Raw genomic sequence first — 24,175 nt, forward strand, 5'->3', positions numbered from 1 at the left:
AAAACTAAGATCATAGCATCCAGTCCCATCACTTCATGGGAAATAAATGGGGAAACAGTGGAAACAGTGGCTGACTTTATTTTTCTGGACTCCAAGATTGCTGCAGATGGTGATTGCAGCCATGAAATTAAAAGACGCTTACTCCTTGGAAGTAAAGTTATGACCAACCTAGAGAGCATATTAAAAAGCAGAGACATTACTTTGCCAACAAAGGTCAGCTAGTCAAGGCTATGGTTTTTCCAGTGGTCATGTATGGATGTAAGTGTTTGACTATAAAGAAAGCTGAGCGCCGAAGAATTGATGCTTTTGAACTGTGGTGTTAGAGAAGACTCGTGAGTCCCTTGGACTGCAAGGAAATCCAACCAGTCCATCCTAAAAGAGATCAGTCCTGGGTGTTCATTGGAAGGACTGACGTTGAAGCTGAAACTCCAATATTTTGGCCACCTGGTGCAAAGAGCTGACTCATTTGAAAAGACCCTGATGCTGGGAAAGATTGAGGGCAGGAGGAGAAGGGGATGACAGAGGATGAGATGGTTGGATGGCATCACCGACTTGATGGACATGGGTTTGGGTGGACTCCGTGAGTTGGTGATGGACAGGGAGGCCTGGCATGCTGCAGTCCATGGGGTCGCAAAGAGTCAGACACGACCGAGTGACTGAACTGAACTGAGTAATGCTATTACTATTAATACCGTAATACAGGTTAGTAGGAAGTCAGGATAATTCATAAGGAAACTGTGTCTGGCATGAAAGAAAAAGGACATTAAAAATAACAAAAATCACTATCCTTTACTGCCCTCCCAGTATCAGAAACAAAACAGTTATTATCCAATTTAGTTCTGGCAATAGCACGTCTCAAACATTCAGGCACATACTAGTCTTGTTACAAAGATATTGTTAAAATGTGGATTCTTTTCTTATGTATTTTTATTGAAGTATAGTTTATTTACAACACTGTTAATTTCTGTACAGCAAAGTGACTCAGTTATATATATATATATGCTTTTTCATGTCCTTTTCTCTTTTTTGGCCATGCTGTACATCTTATGGGATCTTAGTCTGACAACCAGGGATCAAACCTGGGCACTGGCAGTGAGAGCACTTGAGTCTTAACCTCTCGAGAACTAGAGAATTCCCCATATTCTTTTCCATTATGGTTTGTCACAGGGTATCAGATATAGATCCCTGTGCTCTACAGTAAGACCCTGTTGTTTATCCAAAATGCAGACTCTAATTCAGTACAGTTTAACTAGATGGGGTGGGGCCTGAGAATCTGCATTTCTGCTAAGCTCCTCTCATGATGCCCTCACTGCTGGTACTCGACTGCCATTTGAGCAGCAAGGCCTTACAACACTCCTATGAACAGGAGATTATTATGACTCTTCCCGTTTACAGGACAAGGAAACTGAGGCTCTAGAGAGGTAAAGACCCTTGCCCAAGATCACAGTTATTAAGTGGCAAAGCCAGGCTCTGAACTTAGGTGTGTTAACTTCAAAATCCCTCTGTGACATTGCCCAGCCAGAATGACCTCCTTCAGAAGACTGTTTCAGTGTGGGGGTCCCTGCCAGCTCGAAACCAGCTTTCTACCAGCCTGGATCTATGTCTTGAGGACTTCAGCCTTCCTAGGCTGGTACTGTTTCCCAGCTGCCCCATCACCTTTTTTCTGCGTAAAGAGGCCTCTTCCAAGGGAGGCTGGTGTCTGAGCTGGCTCTGCTGGAGTAAAGAGGCTTCTGTTTGTTGCCTGCTTGCTTTTTTGTTACCTTGTGAAGTGGTCCTGTTTTCTCCACATTGGCTGCAACATAGCAAACGTCTCCTTCCAGCCGGCCCACTCCCCTAACCCAGTTCACACACACATACACACACGCGCGCACACACGTGCATGCAGACACACACAGCATCTCATCTCCCTTCACAGCTGGTGCTCTCTCTGCTGGCAGAAAAACGAAGTTGGGGCATCCAGGCTCCCACAGCAGACTGGCTGAACCGGAAACGTCAGGCCCAGGGCTGCCGAGAGGCATGAGCTCTGAGGATGCAGACCTAGCCTGCCAAATGCAGCACACTGCGGGCAGGAAGAGCCTGCTTCCTTGCAGAGAGAAGGCCAGAGATCTTCCTCCATCCTGCTCATCTGAGCAGCCGCTGCTGCCCCTTGGAAGTCACCCCAACCTCTCTATCTTTCTTTATACTGTCGTCCCCATTTCCAGCTGGTCAGAAATCATATCCACACAGATAAGGAAAAGCATTAGAAATCATCTAATGGTCCACACCCATGTTAAACATGGAGAAACCAGAGGGGGCAAGGTACCTGCCTCAGCCACACAGCAAGGAGGGGCAGAGCTGGGACCAGAACCCAGATCTCTGAACCCTGCAGGGTGCTTCCTGGGCTCTTTAAAAAGCCCAGAGGAAGAGTCCAGGGTATCCAAAAGTTGGACTGATCTGGGCTTGAATCCTGACTTACTAACTGGGTAGTTTTGAGCAAGCTACATCACTTCTCTGAAATTCAGTTTTCTCATCTATAAATTGGGGCAAAAAATACACCCTGCAGAGGTATTATGAGGATTAAATTGTACCATGTATGTCAGACGCAACGCGGTGTGGTTGTTTAATCCATCCTACCTTTTGTGAGCTGGGTCTTCGATATACTCTCGCCATCCTCATGTACTTATGGAGATGGGCCTCCAGGTAGCTGTGAATGGGCGCATCTGGCCATGCATTCCTGTATGGTGGGGGTGGCATGTGTCAATCCAATTGGGGATAGAGATATCATCTCAGAAAAGACCTGCAGGAAGAAAGCGTCCACTCAGGTTTGGAGAGGAGGCAGCCCAGTCCTTGCCCGCCAGGGGAGAGGGCTACTGGATTGCAGAGTAACCCAGCTGCCCCTCACCCTCTTGCCCCTGCTTCAAAATGAGCAGCTCAGGTGTCTCCAGCTTGCAATACAGAACTCCACCCTTCTTCAAGTCCCCCCAAAATAATCCATTCATTCAATAGCATCATGAGCAGTGTAGACTGAAGATCCACCAGGGCAAGAAGGGTTTTATATCACATGTCACAGTAAATGGCCTAAAACTCTTCCTTAGAAAAATTCCTAAAGTTCTATATAGAAAAATTCTCTTCTTCACAGATCCTTTGTGGTCATGCTGCCACCAGAAGGAACAGGGATGGGCCAGTAGGGCAGGCACTTCCCCTCCAAAGCATACACCCCAACCACCCTCTGGACCGAGCTAAAGGGTTCTCAGTCTAAAAGGACTTAACTTCCTAGGTTGCCATTCAAGCCACCCCAACGTGTCAGGAAGACATCGTTTTCCTTATAATAGCCACCAGATACCTCTGCCTCCTGCCTGGTCCACACAGGCCGGGACATGGAGTCGGAGATCCTGAGGTCACTCTCTGCCATTTGAATCCGGATAGAAAACAAATATTTTAGTTTCCAGACACACTGCCAAAGACTCCACACCTCTGGGGCATCTTTCAGACACAGTCCCCCTCATATACCTCCAACCACCTTCCTTCCCCTGCCCCAGCCATCTGTGCCTCTCTCTCATCCTCCTCCATGCTGGGGTAAAATATTCACAAAAATATTCTTTTCTTCTCCTGCCTGTTTGTTCATCCTTCCTTCTTGTCTTGAGAGGTTTTTTAAATTTGCTTTTGCTTTTATTCTCTTCTGTTTTCTTTGCAATGTGTCAGTTTCTTCCTCTTTCCGGACCACCTCTCCACATTGATTCACAAGGCGAGCTTGTATCGGGGGCTTTCTGTATCTCTGGCTTTGAATTAGGTATTGAGGACAGAATGAATGAAGAGAGAGAACTAAAAAAAAAAAAAAAACAACTACAATCCTGTCTCTCATGGGATCCCATGACCTATGGTGGATGCATATATATAAACAACTATTTACTATAATAACTATCTGAACAAGTGTTTACTATATGGCTTCAGAGACCTATCTTAAGTACATTATCAGAATTAACTCATTTAGTCCTCACAATAATGTTAAGAGGCAAGAACTATCACCACACCCATTTTACAGGTAAGGAAATTGAGGCATGAAGAGATGAGATGACTTACCCAAACTTTTACAGCTAATAAATGCTAAAGCCAGAGTCCAACCACCCAGCTCTAACCACTATAACACACTGCCTTTCTCTGTGCCCGAAGTGCCCCAAAGTGCCGAGGAGAAAGCTAATAAGTTTGCCTAAAGAAATCAGGAAAGGCATCATGGAGGAGGGGACTTTGAGCTGGGCTTTGATGGATGAATAGAAGTTGGCTGAGTGAAAAAGAGCAAGAAAGACATTCTAGGAAGAAAGCTCAGTAAGGCAAAAGTCAGAAACGTGCAATAATATGTCATGGGAAGTTTGTTGTGGCTGGACAGAAGGGAAGGTGGGGCTGGGGAGAGACCAAGTCTCACAGGGCCATGTGAGTCTCATGAAGTGCTGGGGTTTGATCCTTGAAGAAGTGGGGAGCCCCTGTGAATTGAGCGGTGGCATGCTCCCTCTCTCTCCCTCCCTAGTATTGCTAAGCAACCTCCACTCTGGTCCTGTGTCCATAAAACTCACCCAGCCCCCACTCCCGTGAGCTCCTCCCTCTCCTCCCTCTGACACACCACCTCTCATCTCACAGCCATGGCATTCTCTCTCCCCACCCACTGTGTTCTCCAGGGGCTGTGAGGGCCTCGAGCATCTTCCCGATCCTGAGTGTGATTCTGCTCTTCATGGGTGGACTCTGCATCGCAGCCAGCGAGTTCTATAAGACTCGACACAACATCATCCTGAGTGCCGGCATCTTCTTCGTGTCTGCAGGTAAGAGCTGCTGCGCCAGGCGGCCCGAGGCCAGGCCCACCAGCAGGGAGGAGGCTGAGGTTGCGGGGCCTGGTGACTGGAGGGGCCTGGCAGAGAAAGGAGGGGAGAGAGGAGAGGGATTTCTGGACCTTCCAACAGGCCAAGTCGCACAGAAGGCAGGCTGTGCTGGGCTCCCGCGCCATAGCCAGGCCTGAGCCCTCCACTGAGTCCACCGGGATTGCCCCCATACCTGACCTTTAGCCCAGTGACTCACCTTTCCCCCACCTCCTGAGAGAAGGCCCCACTCCCAGTGCTGGGTCTATCCTCATCACCCGCTTCCCTCCCTGTCCTACCCAGGTGGGAGCAGGCAGGCATTCAAAACCACATTTCTCAGCACAGCTACGTGACAAGTCACACTGGCTTCAGATGCCAGAAGAACATGGGTTGTAGCATAAGCCATTTAATAACGACAACTAACGTTTAAGCAGCACTTACCACATGCAGACTCTTAACAGCTTTCATGTGTATTAACTCACATGTAGTAGTAACTCATACGTATTCATGTGTATTAATCTTCCCCCAACCTAAAAGAAGCAAGCACTATTATTATATCCACTTCACAGATATGGAAACTCAGATGATGGTTACCTTGCCAAAGGCTTTGCATATAGGCAGTCTGGCTCCAGGAACCAGACTTAACCCCTTGCCTGTGGTTCTTATTTAGACTCTAAGTTGTGTCCGACTCTTTCATACCCTATGGACTGTAGCCCATCAGGTCCAGGCAAGAATACTAGAATGGGTTGCCATTTCCTTCTCCAAGGGATCTTCCTGACCCAGGGATTGAACTGCAGTGGCAGGCATTGGCAGGCAGATTCTTTAAAACTGAGCCACCAGGGAAGCCCTAACCCCCTGCTACAGCAGCTTCAAATCCCAATGCAGCCTTAAGCAACTTACTTAACCTCTCTGCAATCTGTTTTCTCATCTGCAAACCCTTTGCAAAGCACTCAGCTGTGAAAGCAGGTAGTAAATGCTCAATAACTAATATTATTATTACTCAGTATATTGTAGAATGCCCCGTTGTTCTCTCCCTTCTTCCCGTATCTGTGATTCTGTTAGCTCTTCCCTTTCTGGCTCTCTCCAAACAGAATGATAGGATAGTAAGGTGATGCTTAACTTCCCCCTATATCAGCCCATCCATTCTCCACAAAAACGGCTGGACCAGGGAAAGCACATCCAGGTGTCCGCCTACCGCCATCCTGCCCAGGGCCTGGCATCCTCCTTGGATACTAACCATCATTATTTCTGCTTTCCCCTCCACCCTGCCTCCTCTCCACACCCATCCCGCCCGCAGGTCTGAGTAACATCATTGGCATTATAGTGTACATATCTGCCAATGCCGGAGACCCCTCCAAGAGCGACTCCAAAAAGAATAGTTACTCCTACGGCTGGTCCTTCTACTTCGGGGCCCTGTCCTTCATCATCGCCGAGATGGTCGGGGTGCTGGCCGTGCACATGTTTATCGACCGGCACAAACAGCTGCGGGCCACAGCCCGCGCCACGGACTACCTCCAGGCCTCCGCCATCACCCGCATCCCCAGTTACCGCTACCGCTACCAGCGCCGCAGCCGCTCCAGCTCGCGCTCCACCGAGCCCTCACACTCCAGGGACGCCTCCCCCGTGGGCATCAAGGGCTTCAACACCTTGCCGTCCACGGAGATCTCCATGTACACCCTCAGCAGGGACCCCCTGAAGGCCGCTACCACGCCCACCGCCACCTACAACTCCGACAGGGATAACAGCTTCCTCCAAGTTCACAACTGTATCCAGAAGGAGAACAAAGACTCTCTCCACTCCAACACAGCCAACCGCAGGACCACCCCTGTATGAAGCCCACGGGGGCCTCGCCGGCGCCGCCCAGAGCCGGGAGGAGGGGCGCGGCCCGCGGGATGGGCCGGGGGGGTGAAGGGAGGGTGGGGGGCGGGGACACCAAACCATACCAGGGGGGACAAACCTTTCAAAAGGCAAGCAAAAAAAACAAAAACAAAAAAACAACAAAAAAAGAGAAAAACATAACAAGTAAATTAAAAAAAAAAAGAACAACATATAAGAGGAACAAAGGCAAAACAATAAATGTGCAAAAATATAAACGAGGGAAGGAAAAACAAACTTTAAAAAAAAGCGAGAGGATAAAAATTAAAAATAGAAAATAAATCTAAATGAAAATGCATGATTTCCCATGTACCATTATTTTAACATTTAATAAAAACTAATTTAAATGAAAACATACAAGGGAACCAAGATAATATTAAAGCAAAAAAAAAAAAATGAGAAGGAGCAGAAAGGAAGGGAAACGTTCTTTGCATTTATCAGGGGTTTATGTTACTTTTTTTTTTTTTTAACGCAGGGAGAGTTACTTTTCTGTTCCCTTTAACCCCAAGCGGGCTCCGCCTCCCTGGGAGAGTGGGGGAGGTGGAGACTCAGGGGCCCCGGGGCCAGGTTAGCCTCTTGGTCACTGCCAGGTCCCTGGAGCCTCAGGATGGGTGCCCCAGGAACGCTGGGCAAGCTCGGTGGCTTGCGAGCTGGCTCCACCCAGCATTGATGGGGCAATTGTAGGCCTCCAGGTGACCCAAGAGTCCTTGGTCCCTCCTGTCCGAAAGGTGCCTGGAGGGGGGTGCATCTGGGGCTTGCCCAGCCCTGGGGTTCCCAGTCCTTATGGTCCTTAACCCACTGTGATGACTTCCTAGGCCTTGAGGGAAGGGAAGGAGAGGGGATGGCTGCTAGTGGCTTGCTGAGATGCCCGGAAAACCCCGGAATCCTCAGGGTGAGCCTCTTGGGGTCACCACCCCAAGCTCCTGTCCTTGTGGGCAGGAGATGCCCACCCCCCGGGGGGATATAAAGCATCTCTCCCTCCTCACCCCTCACCTCAGGGCCATGCGATGACCCTGGGGCGATGGCGGACCCCCAGACTCATCGGCCCCCAACCCCTTGGGAAGGGGGCTCACTGACCCTTTGGGGGTCCTTGGACTTGCTGAAGCCCCCTCAGGGCCCAGCGGGTCCAACAATGACACTGCAAAAAGGTTTCTTTTTACAAAAGAAAAAGGAAAAACAAGTGGTGATTTTTTTTTAATAAAAAAACCACAGACTATAAATAAATGTAAATATATAATAAGTGGATTTACTTGCAAGAAAATCAGATAGTATTTTTCTTTTAATTCTTTTCCAGCTTTAAACTGTGAAAACAAACAAAAAAAAATGGGGTGGGGTGGGGGACTTAAAATTTAGCAGGGAACTTGTAAAGAGAAAACAGAAAACAAACATACAAATCCATTTTAAAAAACCAACAAGCTGTTGTGAGAGATGAGAGCTGGGCTTCAAGCAGGAGGGGAAAGGGAGAGGCCCCAGGGAGCCACAGGGGCTGTGACAAAAGATGTCTTTCCTTCCTCCGGGAAAGTGCTGCTCATATGAAAGAGAGAGAACCATCATTGAGAATCTGCTCCACACAAGGGAGATAGCACACCCATTCCCACACTCACACACACACACTCTCACAGTCCTCGAAGCCCAGCAGTGGAATCACTCATGGGGACACACACTCAGTCCAAATCCTTCCATCCAGTTCCCCAGCCAGTAGCAGGATTCAGAGAAGACTGGCTCATGCCCTCCAAAGCCATTGACGACACAGCTCCATACTGGCCTTTTTGTTCATGCACACCCTTTCACCACACCACATGCACACACACACACACACAACACACACTCACACAGTTTGCATGCATGGAAAGGGCACTAGTCTGGAATCCCGTTCTGGATTCTGGAATCCCCGGCTTTGAGGCTTCCCTGGGCCTCAGTTTCTCCCTGTATAAACATGTGGATTGGCCCAGATGAGCTCTGAAGGCACATTCTCATGCTTGGTGTCCATGACTCTTAAGATCTGCCACCTGCCCAGAGGAGGATGCCAAGGGATGACCAGAATGGCTGCCATCCAGCCCCCAGACATTCCCAAATCATCAGTCAGCCACTCAGATGCTCAGCCACACACACACACACACACACACGCACGCACGCACCATATGCCTCCTCACTGTGCTCCCAACCCCCTGCCCCTACATCCAATGTCAAAGCAAAAATACACACGTGAGCAAATGTATTCTGCCGTTCAGACAGAGAGGGAAAGGTCCCAGAGGGCCCCAAAGCCACTCTTTGTTTTGTGTCCCCTTTCTTGACTTCCATAACCCGGTCACAGAGAGCAGAGGGGACTTCCTTGGAGGAAGATCAGCCACCAGGCTTCCCCCATAGTGTTTGGGGGTCAGGGGAAAGGAGTTTCCCCTGAGGTTTGCTGGGACAGGTGAAGGCTGAGAGATGGAGAGCAGAGCTTTACACAGTTGGTCCCAGCGTGAGGAACAACCCCAAAGCTAACCTTAGACTACAGACTAAAGTTTGAGGGTGTCCCATGTTGCTCCCCTTTCTCCCCAGAGCAGCAAGGCCCATTCAGAAGGAAAGAAAACCAATCGCTTTCCCAAGCTTGAATTTCAGCCCAGCCTGCCAGTTACTGTGCTGAAGGCAGGGGCCCCTCCTGCCCCCATCAGCATGGCTTGGTTCGTCTCTTTCTGGACATTGGCCTGGCCTTCTCTTAAGTTGAGCTCTGGGGGGTTGGGGGAATGGCTGGAAAAGCTTCAGGGGCTTGCCCACTCCCAGCTGCCCTTCCCATCCTTTGTCTGGGGAAGGAAAGCTCTTTTCTCAGATCAGTAGCAGCTGGAACCCTAAACCCAGCCTGAGCCTCAAGACAGAATATCTGCCCGCCAACCTGGAAGTTCCCTGGAGGCCACGGGGGCTCCAGGACAGAGTCATGGCAGCCAAAGCCAGGGGTGGGGGCCACCCAGTATTTCTCAGTCTGAGCAGAAGTCATAATCGCTCCCTTCCCACCTCAGCCTTGCCCACTGCCCCCCCCAGATTCCAAACCTGAAAGGATCAAGTAGGAGAGATAAGGGAGAAGCCCCAAGAAAACAACAAGTGGGCACTGTCCAAAGAGGAAACTTGACCCCAGTTCTCTGAGTCCTGGCAGAGTGTCTGGGATGGCAATCAGCACTTTTTCCTGGGCCATGAGGCCTGGGGCCTGGGTCCCCTTGAAGAAGGCCATGCAGGTATAGGGTGAAAGGGCTAGGGGGCCTGGAGGGAAGGAGCTGGGTTCAGGACCGTGAAGGCGCCACTTGCCAGGGTGGACAATTGCTCATGTCCAGCTCAAACCAGTTCAAGAAACCAACCTCCATTTTATTTTCTTGGTGGGTCCTTTTTTTTTTCAGACTGTTAACAGAAAAAAATTTTAAAAAGCTGAAAACTGAAAAAAGAAAAAAAAAATCCTGGTACATGAAATAAAGATTTTTTTTTATAGCTTGGTCCTCATGTCAGTGGATTTCTTTCATTGCTTTCCCAGCTCCTAGCATCCCATTTAAGATCATTCTAAAGCTGAAATCTGAGAACTCAGATTCTCAGACCTGAGTTGAGGAAGAGGAGGCTTAGAAGCCACACAGTAGAATAGCCCTACTCCCCAGGTCATGCGATTCCTCCTAAATATCCTTTACTGATATTTACACACCTCCAGCAACAGGAGGCCCACCTACTTCATAGGCAGCCCCAGCCCATGCTCACTGGTAAAAGTCTCCTCCCCACATGCATTTCAACCCACCTCTTCCATTGACCAGCAGCAATGAATGAATCCCTTCCCTTTGCAGCACAATAGTCCCTCAGATATTTGAAGGCCGTGAACATAACATCCTTGAGTTTTCAGCTTTAGAATAAATCAGCCTCCATCAACATCCCAACATCACTCCAGGGTTTCAATTTTCCCAGTGAAAGTGTGCAGCCTGGAATGGGCATGACCCTGCCAGTGTACTTAGAGGGTCCGCTGTACAGGGGTGCTCTTCAGAGGGGACTGTGGATTGGGAGACAAGTAGGGAAGGTCTAGCAGGGGGACCTGGGACTCTCCAAATGTGAAAGGCAAGACGAGATGTGTCTTAGTCTTCTCAGGCTGGTATAATGAAGTCCCATAAACGGGATGGCTATCTCTCACTGTTCTGGAGTCCAGAATGTCTAAAATCAAAGTGTCAGCAGATTCGATTCCTGATGAAAACAATCTTCCTGCTTGCGGACGGCCACATTCTCACTGTCCTCACACAGCACAGCCAGCCTCTGGTCTTCTTTTATGATAAGGACACTAATCACATCATGTGGGCCCCACCCTTATGACCTAATCTAAGCCTCATTGTCTTTCCCAAGCCCTGCCCCCAATACCATCATGTCGTGGGTTAGGGTTTAAATACATACATTTTGCGAGGGACACAAACATTCAGCCTGGGGCTTCCCAGGTGGCTTAGCAATAAAAATCTACCTGCCAGAGCAGGAGACGTGGCTTCGATCCCTCTGTCAGGAAGATCCCCTGGAGAAGGAAATGGCAACCTACTCTAGTATTCTCGCCTGGAATAGGCAAGAAGGGACAGAAGAGTCTGGCGGGCTACAGTCCATGGGGTCACAAAGAGTTGGTCACAACTCAATAACTAAACAACAACAGCAACAAAATGTTTGGCCTATCAAGGCTAACCTAACGGGAAAATTTGACCCTTGACATTAGAGAAAGGCCCCGTTTGAAGGCAGCTCAAAAACTAGTCCACCAACGTCTGGCTCTATTCTAGTTAAACTGCCAGGGTCAATTATTTGAAGGAAGGATGTAAGCACTTCTCCAAATGCATTAAATACATTTCATTTTAGTTCATTTGGACTTTAAAAAGACTGTCGTGTGGAATAGGATGGAAAGAAGTTATTTCAAAATCAAACCAAGATTTTAAACACAGACCAAAAAAGTCCTCTTCTGTTGGCAAATTGTAAAATGCTTCTTCCCCTCCCCCTCCTTACAGGGGTTTCCTGTGCCCACCTTTCTACCACCACCCTTACTGAATTATTATCCTTGACTCAGAAAAATAATAAATGCCATGAAAAACAGGGGAAAAAAAAGCTGACCAAAGCTTGTTTAAAATGAAACATTATGATACATTGCTCCAAAAGGAGAAAAAAGCTTCATTCTGTCCTACTAACATCTACAGTGGCAGACCAGAAAAAAAAAATGGTGGTCTCTTTCACTATAATGGCTGGGATTCACTAGCCTGGTCATCTTAATATTTTCATGTGGAGAGCCAGAAGGGTGATCTATGAGGGGTCACCAGGTCAACCTGGAGACAGCTGTAACAGGATCTTCCCTGGCAGTCCAGTGGCTAAGACTCTGCACTCCCGGTGCAGGAGACTTGGATTCAATCTCTGATTGGAGAACTAAGATCCTGCATGACATGCAGCGTGACCAAAAAATAAAAGAAAAAGAAACCATTATAACAACGAACAGTGATGAGGACCAGGGAGTTCCAGACATCAAATCCCCAGTTTGGACACAGACCAGGACTTCTTCATGAGCTTCAGGAGGTAGGGTCTCTGAGAGGCAAGACACTGTCTGAGATGCAAGGGAGGAAGCTTAGTCATTGTACAGCTCTTCTTAAGGCTCAAGAGAAAAGAGATGGCATGCAGAGGTCCTCTGAGTCACACAGACTTAAGAGAAAGGCAGCCCCATAACCTGGGGCCCCGGAAAACTCCCCTTAAGAATTGGTCAAGACTCATGACTCCACTTGGGCCTGGCTGCCAAGCTTCCCACCCATCTCAAGCATCTCCTCCTCCAAGCTCACCCCTGACATTCACTGGTCCCAGGGCAGGAGTACAAATGGCCTCCATACTGTCAGTCAAAATGTTTAACAGCTACAAATCTGACTAACTTTAAAATATGTTCTATCCTTCTATCCTGACAAGTCAATCTTCACAATGACCTAAAATACAAAGTTTGAATTTAGAATTCTAAACCTCCTCTGAATTCTGCTCCCCAAAGTGGTACAGGGCAAGCCCACCCTGGGTCTGAGCCCACTGCCTGCCCCACTCCCTTCCCTTCCAATCTCCAGCTCCACTTAGCATGCCCGGGGCCTCTAAGGGGGTGCCTACCCCAGCCTGCCCATCCAAGTTCCAGCTACAGTCACCTGAAACATCGACTCCTTGGGCACTGCTCAGGCCAGTTTTACCTCAAGACAGATAGTGGCCAACCATGGAAGCTGACTCTGGAGACTTTGGATAGAAATTCTAAAAAGCAGGCACCAGAGAAAGAGGGCTTCAAGAGAGGTGTGGGCTCAGGGTGAGCACATGGCCTTGGTCTGTGGACTCTTCCCCACCATGGGAGGGGTGGGGTGGGGGAGGGCCAGAGCAAGGTCCCCTAACGCCCCGCACCCCTCACGCCCAGGTCTCGGGGCAGCTCAGCCTCTCTCCGGCTTGTGAATAAGATCTCATGGTCCAATACAAGGGTTCTGAATCCGGGCAGGGCAGGGAGGTGGGGGCCAGGTAAGAGGCCATATAGGTCAGAAGACCTATCCCCTGGTGGGGAGGAAAGGCGTTTTAGAGTCCAGAGAAAGCAAGCAATTTCCAAACCAGACCTGCAGAGTGAATTGGCTTCAAGCAGGCTGCCTGCCCTAGAACCTGACTTCTGACATCCCCAGCCAACAGTTCCTGTTTTATTTTTTTTAAAGGGTATTTATTTGTTTTTTAGGTCACATCCTGCAGCACGCAGGATCTCAGTTCCCCAAGCAGGGATCGAACTTGTGTCCCCCGCATTGGGAGCTCAGAGTCTTAACCACTGGACCCGTAGGGAAGTCATCCCAGCCACCCCTTCTGATGGATGGTTGAAGCTTTTTTTCTCCCTTCTCCACTCATACTCCAAGCTTAGAGAACCCTCCCTGGAGAAGTGCTGAGCTCACCAAACTCCAAAAGCCCTGAGAGTGTCTGCAGGGGTGAGAGAAAGCTGCTGTCTCCGCGAGTGTCTAGCCCTACATCACAAGGAGCAGCAGTTTGGACCGGCTTCCAAGCCGATGCTGAGAAAGCTGCCTGGTAGCCAAAGACTGCCCCACTCCCCGGCACACAGGCTCTGGAAAGAAGTTGTCTGTGAGCCAGCTTGAAGGGACTCCTCCCAGTCCAGGCTGGAGGAACTGGGCCCTTCCTTTCCCTCCCCCTCACGCTGTCACAGATGGAAATTCCCAGTGTATGCCAGGGCTACCTCCTACAGGCTCAGGCAAACCCACCATGTGCATCTCCTCTCTGCTCTGCATTCACTGACACCACACTGGCACCCTGAGATTGGCTGTGCTGGAAGTATTTACAGCACAGAAATGGGCAGATGCTATCAATACAGACCAGGCAACTTTTTAAAATAGAGAGCTGATTGTCAAACATCACTGTACCACTGCATAAAGCTGTAGCCATGATGTGTGTTTATAAGTTCACTCAAGCACGCCTCTGAGGCACATTCATAGCCCTGACAGTGCACGTGCCTATGAGCATGTGTGCATGTACATATTCTTATGTGCAGGCCTGTATGAGCACACACGAGCGCACAAACAAACACTCACACTTATGGAATTAGATCCACTCACACAAACATATCCATTTAGTCTGCCGCCTTATCTTAACCACACCTGCCCCGGCAGGTCTTGGCCTTGGTCTCAAGTGTGCAGACACGACCCAGACACAGACTCCCCTGTGGGAAGCACTCAGGAGAGACAGGATCATGGACAGGAAAAGAGAGGCTTGCACCAAGGGGTGGCAAGGGGGGTGAGCTAACACGGGGCGGGCACACAGAGTAGCTGGCGCTCCAGTGAGACGTGCTGCCCACTGCACACACTTCTCTACAGACCTAAGCTTCACACACTTGTAGCCCCACCTGTGCATCTACAGGCACAGGGAAGCATGGAGGTATATGACGTCACAGGAGCCCGCCCATGTAGGGACTCATGGAGCATATGTGTATGGGAGTGTGTGCACAGGCTCAGAGCATCAGTTGGAACCAGGGAACACCCTACTAGGTGAGATGGCCCCTTTGTGTCACCAGGAGGACCCACCCCTGAAGCAATAAGCCCAGCTTTCCTCTTCTCTCTTTCTCTGTCAATCTCTCTTTTGACCTCCCTCTCACCTTCTCTCTTTCTCTGGCTCTCCTTCCCTATCTCTCCCTCGCTTTCTTTCCTTCCTTCATCTCCAGCCGAGTTACCAGTCTGGCTCACCTCACCCACATGGCTATGAAAAGGACCCCAAAGGAAATAAGAAGCAAATGGGAAGATCGCCCCAGGCACCTCTCTCCACCTCGACTGCTCAAACCAGAGAAGGAAAGAGGCCCTCAGATGGGCTCTCTGAGGCAGCCCTCTTCAATGAGCCCAACAAGAACAAGAATGTCTGGCATGAGGGGGAAAAGGAGAATGGCTCTTCCCATTCCATTCAAGTCAGAAGTCTGGGATGGCCTATCCTGATGCTTACACAGTTCAGGATCTCACAGGCTAAATGTGTTTCTTTATGTTCCTCTCTCACTTAAAACCTTCAATGCCTCTCCAGTGCCATCACAGAAAAGCCTTTGATGCCCTCTTTGGCCAGCCTCCTGATTGTCTGTCTTGCCACAGCAAACTGGAACTTGGGGGAGCCTACAAGGGGCCAGGTGGATTTTCCTGATGGCTCAGTGGCAAAGAACCCGCCTGCGATACAGGAGATGTGGGTTCAATCCCTGTTTCAGGAGGATCCCCTGGAGAATGAAATGACAATCCACTCCAGTATTCTTGCCTGGGAAATTCCATGGACAGAGAAACCTGGTGGGCGACAAGTCCAAGGGGGTCACAAAAAAGTTAGACACAACTTAGCAACTAAACAACAACAACACTGGGCCAGGCACTAGCAAATCACATTTTATTACAGCTTAACAATACTTTGGCCACCTGATGTGAGGAGCCGACACATTAGAAAAGACCCTGATGCTGGGAAAGATTGAAGGCAGGAGGAGAAGGCAATGACAGAGGATGAGATGGTTGGATGGCATCACTGACTCAATGGACATGAGTTTAAGCAAACTCCAGGAGTTGGTGAAGGACAGGGAAGCGTGGTGTGCTACAGTCCATGGGGTCACAGAGAGTTGGACATGACTGAGTGACTGAACAACGACAAGCAAGTGTTATCACCCCCTTTACAGACGTGGAAACTGAGGCTCAGAGAGGCAGAAAGTTCTGGCGTTTAAGAGGATGAGCTCTGGAGTCACACTGCCAGGGTCCCATCCGGGCTCAGGCCACTTATTGCCAGCACAGCTTTGGGCAAGGTCTCTATGCCTGTTTCCTAATCTGCAAAAGGGAAACAATAATAATGGAACCCAACGCATAAGGTTGTTACATGGAGTTAATGAAAAAAGAGTATTAGAGGGGCTGTGTGCCAGAGCCTCCGACCAGCCCACCCTGAGTTCTGGCTTAACTTCTAATGGCCACACTGTGGCTGCTTTACTCTTGGGCCTGAGGCCTCCTGCAGCCAAGTGCTCCATTCACAAAACCAAATCTGAGTGGTTTAGAGGCCAGAACTGTGCCCCCTGAGTTTTGGGGGGTGAGAGGTCAGGAACCCAGGATAACAGCAGAGGCCACCCCTTTGTGGGGTCAGGCCAGGACCCTGGGGTGAGCAGGAACCCCCCCCTCCCCGTTGTGGGGCATGAGGTCAAAAGCCTTTTTCCCAGTCTTCCCCGAGATCCCATCTCCCTCCAAGCCCTCTTGAGGCAAGCAGGGGTCCCTGGTGTTCCAGCAGTGTCCCAGGAGGCAGGTGCCTGGCCACCAAGGGCTCGAGCAGGGCCAAGGCGCAACACTATGCAATTCCTGGAGTGCCAGTCAGGATGAAAGCCATGCCCCGGGCCGAGGTTGGGGCAGCAGGTCAGGTGGGCCTGGGCCCAGCCCTGTGTTTGGTGAAGTGATTTGTCCTCAGTACCACCTGACCTCTGCTGGGAGGAGCAGAGTCCAGGAGGAATCCTTGGGCCCCCTCTATGTTCCTCCTTTTACTCTGAGCTGTATTTTTAAACCTGTACACACAGCAGTTCTTCTGAAACAGAGCTGATTTCATCAATTGTCAGTACCAACCCTGTAGAGTGATTGTCCACTGGTGTCCAGACTCAGGCTCTGGTGGATCAAATAAAAACATTTTGTTTTGTTAAAAAAAAAAAATTAGAAAAGGAGGAAGGGAGGCATTAGAACAATGTCTGGTGCATGACAACAACTATAGAGCACTTCCTATTTAAGTGAACTCAAGAAACAAGCCATGACTCCAAGGTGTACTTAGGATGTGGCAGAGCCGGGGTTCAAACATAGGGGTCTCTGAGTCCAGAGTCCTCATTGGCACCCACTGCTCTGCCGCACCTCCATCACCTACACACGCAGATGCACACAAACGCACGCAGAGTCACAGGAAACTTCCCAGAGGGCTGCACAGGGCACAGAAGAGGAAGAAGAAGGGAGGGGGCAATTCTCCCTGGCAAGGGCCTGGGGTCTGGGGTGCAAGGATGATGCCTAGAGAGGCTTCACAGTTCTGAGTTAGGACATCCCTTGGGCGCTGAGGCTGAGCCATAACCACCTCCTTCCTGGCTCTGGCCAGCCCAGTTCTCAGGAACACTGCAGGACTCTCTGATGTTTTTCATTCACTATTCATTCAGCCCCTCTCACAGGCTGTTCTATGCACTATGCTGGGGGTAGAAGTGATCAAAAAACACAGTTTCAGCCTCCTGCAACTCATGTTCCAACGGGGAAGAGGAAAAATTAGCAAGTTAAGAATCAAATAATAATCACAAATCTCTCTGAGACACTGACTTGCAGCTGAAATTTCAAGGGTAAAGAGGGAGGGCCAGGAAAACAGAGGATGGGAGAGAGGGAGAAGTTCTGGGCAGAGGAAAAAAGCATGTGCAAAGCCTCGTGTCTTGAGGCAGGAAAGAACTTCGCCTGTAAGCAGATCTAAAAGATGATCCAATTGTTATCCCAGGTGAGCAAGGGACAAGGAGGAGGTGGAAGAGGGGGGCAGGGGTCAGTCCTCATGGAGCAGAGTTTTAAATTTTATTCCAGGGGCAGTCTTTGAACTGAGCTTTCCATGCAAGATTCACTGAGCCAGAGCCATTGCTAGACACAGTGGGAGGGACAAATATAAGTAAAACAAGTCCCTTTCCTGAAGTTCACGGTTTCATTTGAATTATTTACTTGTGATTTGCAATTTGCCCTTTTCCATTCAATTAACATCTATCTATAAAGCTCTTCCCAAGAGCGGAAGACCTTACACCAAAAGATCCATTAAAAAAAAAAAAAAGGATGTTAGGAACTTCCCTGGCTGTCCAGTGGTTAAGACTTCGTACTTCCACTACAGGAAGCACGGGTTCGATCCCTTTGGGAACTAAGATCTCAGATACCATACAGTGCAGCCAAAAGAACAAAAAGAAAAAAGAATGTTAAAGGTAGAGATCCAACCCATACAAAGGAGAAGGAAGCCATATGACAAAAGTTCAAGCTTCCTGGCAAGCAAGGTGAAAAGGGAAACATAAATTCTGTCATTTTCATAGTCAAAGTCAACACTTCAGTTGCTATAGAGAAGAAAAATTGCTCTCATACTGTCTGGAAAAGAGAGAAAACACACATGAGACAATAAGCAACAACTCTAGGTTAAAAGCACAGAAGGTCAAAAGATGCTCCACACAGAAACTGAGATGAAAGTCTTCCAATCCTTGCATCTCAGAGCATGCACCCCTTGGAAGGCAGCAGAAGGGCAGGAAGGAGAGCATGGTGAGTAGAGTTCAGTTTAGTCACTCAGTCATGTCTGACTCTTTGTGACCCCATGGACTGCAGCACACCAGGCCTCCTGTCCATCAGCAACTCCCGGAGCTTGCTCAGACCCATGTCCATCAAGTTGGTGATGCCATCAAACCATCTCATCCTCTGTCTCCCCCTTTTCCTTCTGCCTTCAATCTTTCCCAGCACCAGGGTCTCTTCCAATGAGTCAGTTCTTCGAATCAGGTGACCATAGTATTGGAGCTTCAGCTTCAGCATCAGTCCTTCCAGTGAATATTCAGGACTGATTCCCTTTAGGATTGACTGATTTGATCTCCTTTAGAAATGCCTATACTTGAAGCCGAGCTCCATCCTTCACCAGCTGTGTGATGTGAACAAGAGACAGCCTCCCAGGACTTTCCTAGAGGTCCAGTGGTTAAGAAGCCACCTTGCACAGCCTGGATGGGAGGGCAGTTTGGGGGAGAATGGATACATGTATATGTATGGTTGAGTCCCTTCACTGTTCACCTGAAACCATCACAACATTATTAATCCGCTATGTTGCTGTTGTTCATTGGCTAAGTTGTGTCCAATTCTTTGCAACCCCATGACTGCAGCACACCAGGCTTCCCTGTCCTTCACCATCTCCCAAAGTTTGCTCAAACTCATGTCCATTGAATCAGTGATGTCATCCAACCATCTCAACCTCTGTCACTCCCTTTTCCTCCTGCCTTCAATCTTTCCCAGCATCAGGGTCTTTTCCAATGAGTTGGCTCTTTGCATCAGGTGGCCAAGGTATTGGAGCTTCAGCTTCAGCATCAGTTCTTCCAATGAATATTCAGGATTGATTTCCTTTAGGATTGACTGATTTGATCTTGCAGTCCAAGGGACTCTCAAGAGTCTTCTCCAGCACCACAATTCGAAAGCATCAGTTCTTCAGTGCTCAGCCCAATGCAAAGTAAAAAGTTTAAAAACAAACAAACAAAAAGAATCCACCTTGCAGTGTAGGGAACTCGCGTTTGATCCCTGGTTGGGGAACTAAGATCTCACATTCACAGAGCCCACGTGTCACAACTGGAGAGGCCACGTGCTGCAAGAAAGAGCCCACATGCCACTACAACACAGGCAATTGTTTTTAATTAATAATAACAAGCCTTCATTTCCTCATCTGCAAAATGGGTTCAATAATCTCTACATAATAGTGACTAGAATGCTCTGAGAAGACACTGAATGTGAAAGCTCCTAGCACAGGGTTGAGACAGCTGGTACTCAGCGAAGAAGAAAAATCATCATAGCCAGAGTCTGTGGAGCTTTCCCTTGGTGCCAGGCATTCACTGAAGTATTTTCCGTGCTAATGATAAGAGCTTCATGATGAGATGGATCCTATTATTATCTCCATTTTACAAACGAGGACGATGAAGCTCAGAGAGACTAAGGTGTGTGCCCAAGGTCTCACAGCGGGAATAGGTAGAGCCCAGACCATAAGCCCAGCAGTCTGTTGGCTCCAGAGCTTCCATGTTCACCATTTACTTTTCCAGCTGCGATCACCTTGCCCTCTTCTCCTTACCTCCATCCCCCAACACACACTCACTCACTCACTACTGGAGTGCTCAGGGCTGAATGGAAGCCCCTCCCTCCATGATAATCCCTGCCCCACTGGCTCACCTCCCTCTCACTTCCTGCCCACACTCTGCCTCTCCCCTTGCCTTAGTGCTGGTCTGTGGAGCTTGTGAAAACCAGACTAAACTTTCTACCACAGACCAGCCCTTTAGCGTCAACTGCTTCTGCTCAGGGGACTGGCAAAGGGTTAACGGAAGTGAGACTCAAAACTGGCCATGAAGGGTGAAGACTCTTGCCTGGGCTCCTTGACAACAGAGACATGACTCACATTTCACTTGCTTGGCACATGGCGAAACCTAGGAATCTTATAAATCGAATAAAGGCAGAATGAATTGAACTGAGTCGAGCTGAACTGGACTGAAGTGAATTGCAAAGGTGAGTGGATGGAGGGTGGGTGGTAGCTAGAAGGATGGATAGATAGATAGATTAATGGATAGGTGGACAGATGGATGATTGAATGGGTTGATAGATGGAGAGTTGTTTCAAGAAATGGAAAAATTGTCAGATTTTTAGATACTAAAATGATAGATAGATAGATGAATGGATGGGTGGGTGAAAGAAAATTCAGTGACCATAGCTGGTAGGGACAGCTGGTAACTGAGGTAGGAATGCCCCAGGAATGTCTTGGAAACACTGAATGAATCTTTGTGACTGGGGCAGAGGGATCATGCCAGGGAGAAACAGAAGAAGAACACACACCCACATTGCCCTCCTCCAGGACGAGAAGGAGGCACCTGGGAGGTGGCTGTGCGAGCTGTGTGCTCCGCGGCGGCAGGACAGTGAGGAGTTAACAGCAGGACGGCTCCCCGGCCAGCTGCGGCCAGGGTGACACTGACAGATTACAGCGTGTCCTCCGCACCAACACTGCAGCGTCCTCCCCCCGCCCCAACAGCCTAGCTCCAGTGGATCAATACCAAAAGGCACACGCTGGAAATCCACAGCCAGCTCCCTACAAGGCCTAGACACTCTAAAGGACTGAACCGCAGAGTCGAAGGGACCTTCGAGACTGGCTCATTCCCTGGACTAGGCCAGGGGTGCTGTCCCATTCACCTGGGGACTCCCCATCCCATCATAGGGCCAGACAAGCTCAGCCCTCTCCAAAAGTTTGCTGAGTGGATGAGCCAGCCTCCTGGCCAGTGCAGGAGCCCTCACAGGATCCTTTCTGTGACCCACGGCCTCTCAGCTTCTATTTGCTTACCTCCAGCAACAGGAGGTTCACCATCTCCCCCAAGCAACGAGAGCCTTCTGTGTGGGTCAAATTTGACAATGAATCATCTTCCCCATCTTGAGTTAACCTTCCCTCCTCTTTATTTGTCCCTGAACTGCTATTTCCTACCTCTTCTTCCTCCCTAGTTTCCTCTCTTCCCCTCTCCCAAACCATCCACTTCCTGGGGTGCTGAAGCCACATGATTAAAGAGGGAGGAAAAAAGGAATCTACACGCACCGAGCACCTGCTGTAGGTGAGAGATGTCAGAACCTACACGTGTCGTCTCTCATAATCCCTGTGGATGCCGTGCCAGGTAAGTGCTCTTATCCCCATGTCACAGACAAGGACCCTGAGGTTCAAAGAGGTTAAGTAACACACCCAGAGTCACCCAGACACCTGGCAGCAGAGCTGCGGCCTGAATCCAGGTCCGTGGGCTTCCGCTGTGTACTGCAGCAGCCCAGGGGCACACAGTGTGAACGTTTCCCACATCTCGTTCTCGGCCTCAGTTGAGTCTGGAAAGGATTGAACTGGTCCTCTAAACTACTCTCCCTGCACGAGGGAAGGAGAGGGACTCGTCCAGAGTCATAAGAGCTAAGGGGCTCTGCCCAGATCAAGGACTCTCCCCGAGATCATCACTTCCCTCTATCTGGCCACCACCCAGGACCAAAACCTCCAAACAGCCCTTCTCAAAGAGGGAACCAGGCTCCTTGGAGAAAAGGCTGATGCCAGGACTGGGGAAGGGACAGCACAAGATGAGTCTGGAACATCTTGTTCTAACAGAAAGCCAGGAAGTTACCAGAGATTCCAAGCGCTGGGTCACAAGGCTCCATGCCCGACTAGATGGGGCTCCCAAACAGGAGAGGTGACGATCAAACAGGATTAGTGTCCACATGTGCTACATGTTATTAACATATTACATGCATATTCGTATAACATGTAACATTCTCTCTATATGCTGGCTTCCTACCCTACCCTATCCCCTGCTCTGGGCATGGGGGACACTCATTCAGGTGCAGCCTGGAAACCTCCAGAAAAGGGTCCTGAGCCTCCAGCACATCCCAGCCTGAAAGTAAAAGTGAAGGTTGCTCAGTCGTGTCCAACTCTTTGGGACCCCATGGACTTCCATGGAATTCTCCAGGCCAGAATACTGGAGTGGGTAGCCTTTCCCTTCTCCAGGGGATCTTCCCAACCCAGGGATCGAACCCAGGTCTCGCACACTGCAGGTGGATTCTTTACCAGCTGAGCCACAAGGGAAGCCCAAGAATACTGGAGAGGTAGCCTATCCCTTCTCCAGTGGATCTTCCTGACCCAGGAATCGAGCCAGGGTCTCCCACATTGCAGGCAGATTCTTTACCAACTGAGCTATGAGGGAAGCCCCATCCCAGGCTGAGCTTCTCCCAAACCTTTCCATTCCCCATCCCTGACCCCGCCTTTCCCTCCATGGTGGAGAACAGCGGAGGCAACAAACTTCTGTGAAGTGCTGACTGGCACTGACTCCTGGGGAGAGAAAGGATTTGCCCAGAGTCCCCTGTGGGCCACTCAGGCCAGGCCTCCCAGGCTCCAGAGCCCAGGGCCTCCCAGGCAGCCCATTGCCAGCGTCTCAACTCTGGTGTGTGACTTGATGGGCTGGAACTGTTCAGGAGTCCACCCGAGGCCTCACATGGGGACCGTCCTGGCCCCAGGGCCACCTCTGTCCCTCTCAGTGCACATCCAGCCCTTGTGACCACCCCTCCACAGCCTCTCTTCCCCTCCTTGACCCCTATTCAGTCTCTCTTCAGCCCCAGCGGGTTCTCCCTCCCTCATCTCCGTGCCATCACCACATCCTCCCCTCAATTCCAGCCCTGCACCATCACACACACACACACTGCCATCCCTGCCCGCCCTCCTGCCCCCTGCTCAAACTATAATTATTGGGAATGCTCTTCAAGCTCAGACGAAAAAGGATTCAATCCCCTGCAGGCTATTCCCAAGCCCACGCTGGTGATTCACCTGCACTTGTCTTTTCTTACCTTTCATGCTTGAGTCTGGATAGAACATCTCTAGAAGAAAACATCAGAAACTAGTAAGAGTGGTCATCTCTGGGGAGGGAGAACCGGAAGCAAGGATGTAAGTGAGACCAACTTCACTGAGCATCTTTTGAGTTTTGAACCATATGCATAAACCATATAACACGAATGAATTAACTTTAGTAAAGGTAACCATTCAAAGGCCAAAGAGACAAACCATGACTCCACCATGACTAGCCCCCTGACCTTGGACAACTGTACTTAAGCACTCCAAGCCTCGGTTTACTCACCTATTAAATGGGAGAGATGATAATATCTGTCTTGCAAGGTAGGTGATAAACCAGTGCTCAGGAAGCACCTAGTACCATGCACAGCAAGCAGGCAGGACTCAGGAAACATGAGTGAAGGTCTTCTTTTTGTCCACCTTCTCCATGAAACTCTTTATTTTTTTTGACTGTGTCACAGGACCCTCAGGATCCTCGTTTACCAACCAGGAATCAAACCAAGGCCCCCAGCTGGATCGCCAGGGAATTCCCTGAAACTCTGAGCTCCTCAAAGTTGGGAACCACAATGCTGCATTTTGGATCCCAGAGTTCAGCACAGCTCTTGGCATGATGGTTAAAAGCCTTGAAATGTTCCCTGACAGCGACGAGACACAGTTCACTGTCCTCAGGATGGGTTTCATGGTCTCTCTCTGGGCGCACCTCTTACCCATCCTCAAATGCAGTGGTCGATGTAAAATAGATACCTAGAGGGAGCCTGCTGTACAGCACAGGGAGCTCAGCTCAGCTCTGTGATGACCTAGAGGCGTGAGATGAGGGGGGTGGAAGGGAGGTTCAAGAGGGAGGGGATCTATGTATACAAATAGCTGATTCACATTATACAGCAGAAGCCAGCACAACATTGTAAAGC

The 24,175-nt window shown here is 49.5% G+C and overlaps 1 protein-coding gene and 1 long non-coding RNA gene across 2 annotated transcripts in view; both read left to right on the plus strand.

Moving 5' to 3' along the window:
* The window catches only part of CACNG2 (calcium voltage-gated channel auxiliary subunit gamma 2), a 121,210-nt gene extending 114,344 nt beyond the window's left edge, over nucleotides 1–6,866 (plus strand). The window contains exons 3-4 of the mRNA XM_027541757.1: nucleotides 4,650–4,790; nucleotides 6,121–6,866. Coding sequence (XP_027397558.1) covers nucleotides 4,650–4,790; nucleotides 6,121–6,656 — 677 coding nt within the window. The 3' untranslated portion in view covers nucleotides 6,657–6,866. The remainder of the gene's footprint in view (nucleotides 1–4,649; nucleotides 4,791–6,120) is intronic.
* Nucleotides 6,867–20,042: 13,176 nt separating this feature from the next.
* Nucleotides 20,043–24,071, plus strand: LOC113893652. Its single transcript, XR_003511323.1, has 3 exons — nucleotides 20,043–20,425; nucleotides 21,404–21,570; nucleotides 23,729–24,071. It is a non-coding gene; the product is annotated as an uncharacterized LOC113893652 (long non-coding RNA).
* Nucleotides 24,072–24,175: the final 104 nt, after the last annotated feature.

This window comes from Bos indicus x Bos taurus, chromosome 5 (assembly GCF_003369695.1).
Source record: "Bos indicus x Bos taurus breed Angus x Brahman F1 hybrid chromosome 5, Bos_hybrid_MaternalHap_v2.0, whole genome shotgun sequence".
Classification (NCBI taxonomy): Eukaryota; Metazoa; Chordata; class Mammalia; order Artiodactyla; family Bovidae; genus Bos; species Bos indicus x Bos taurus.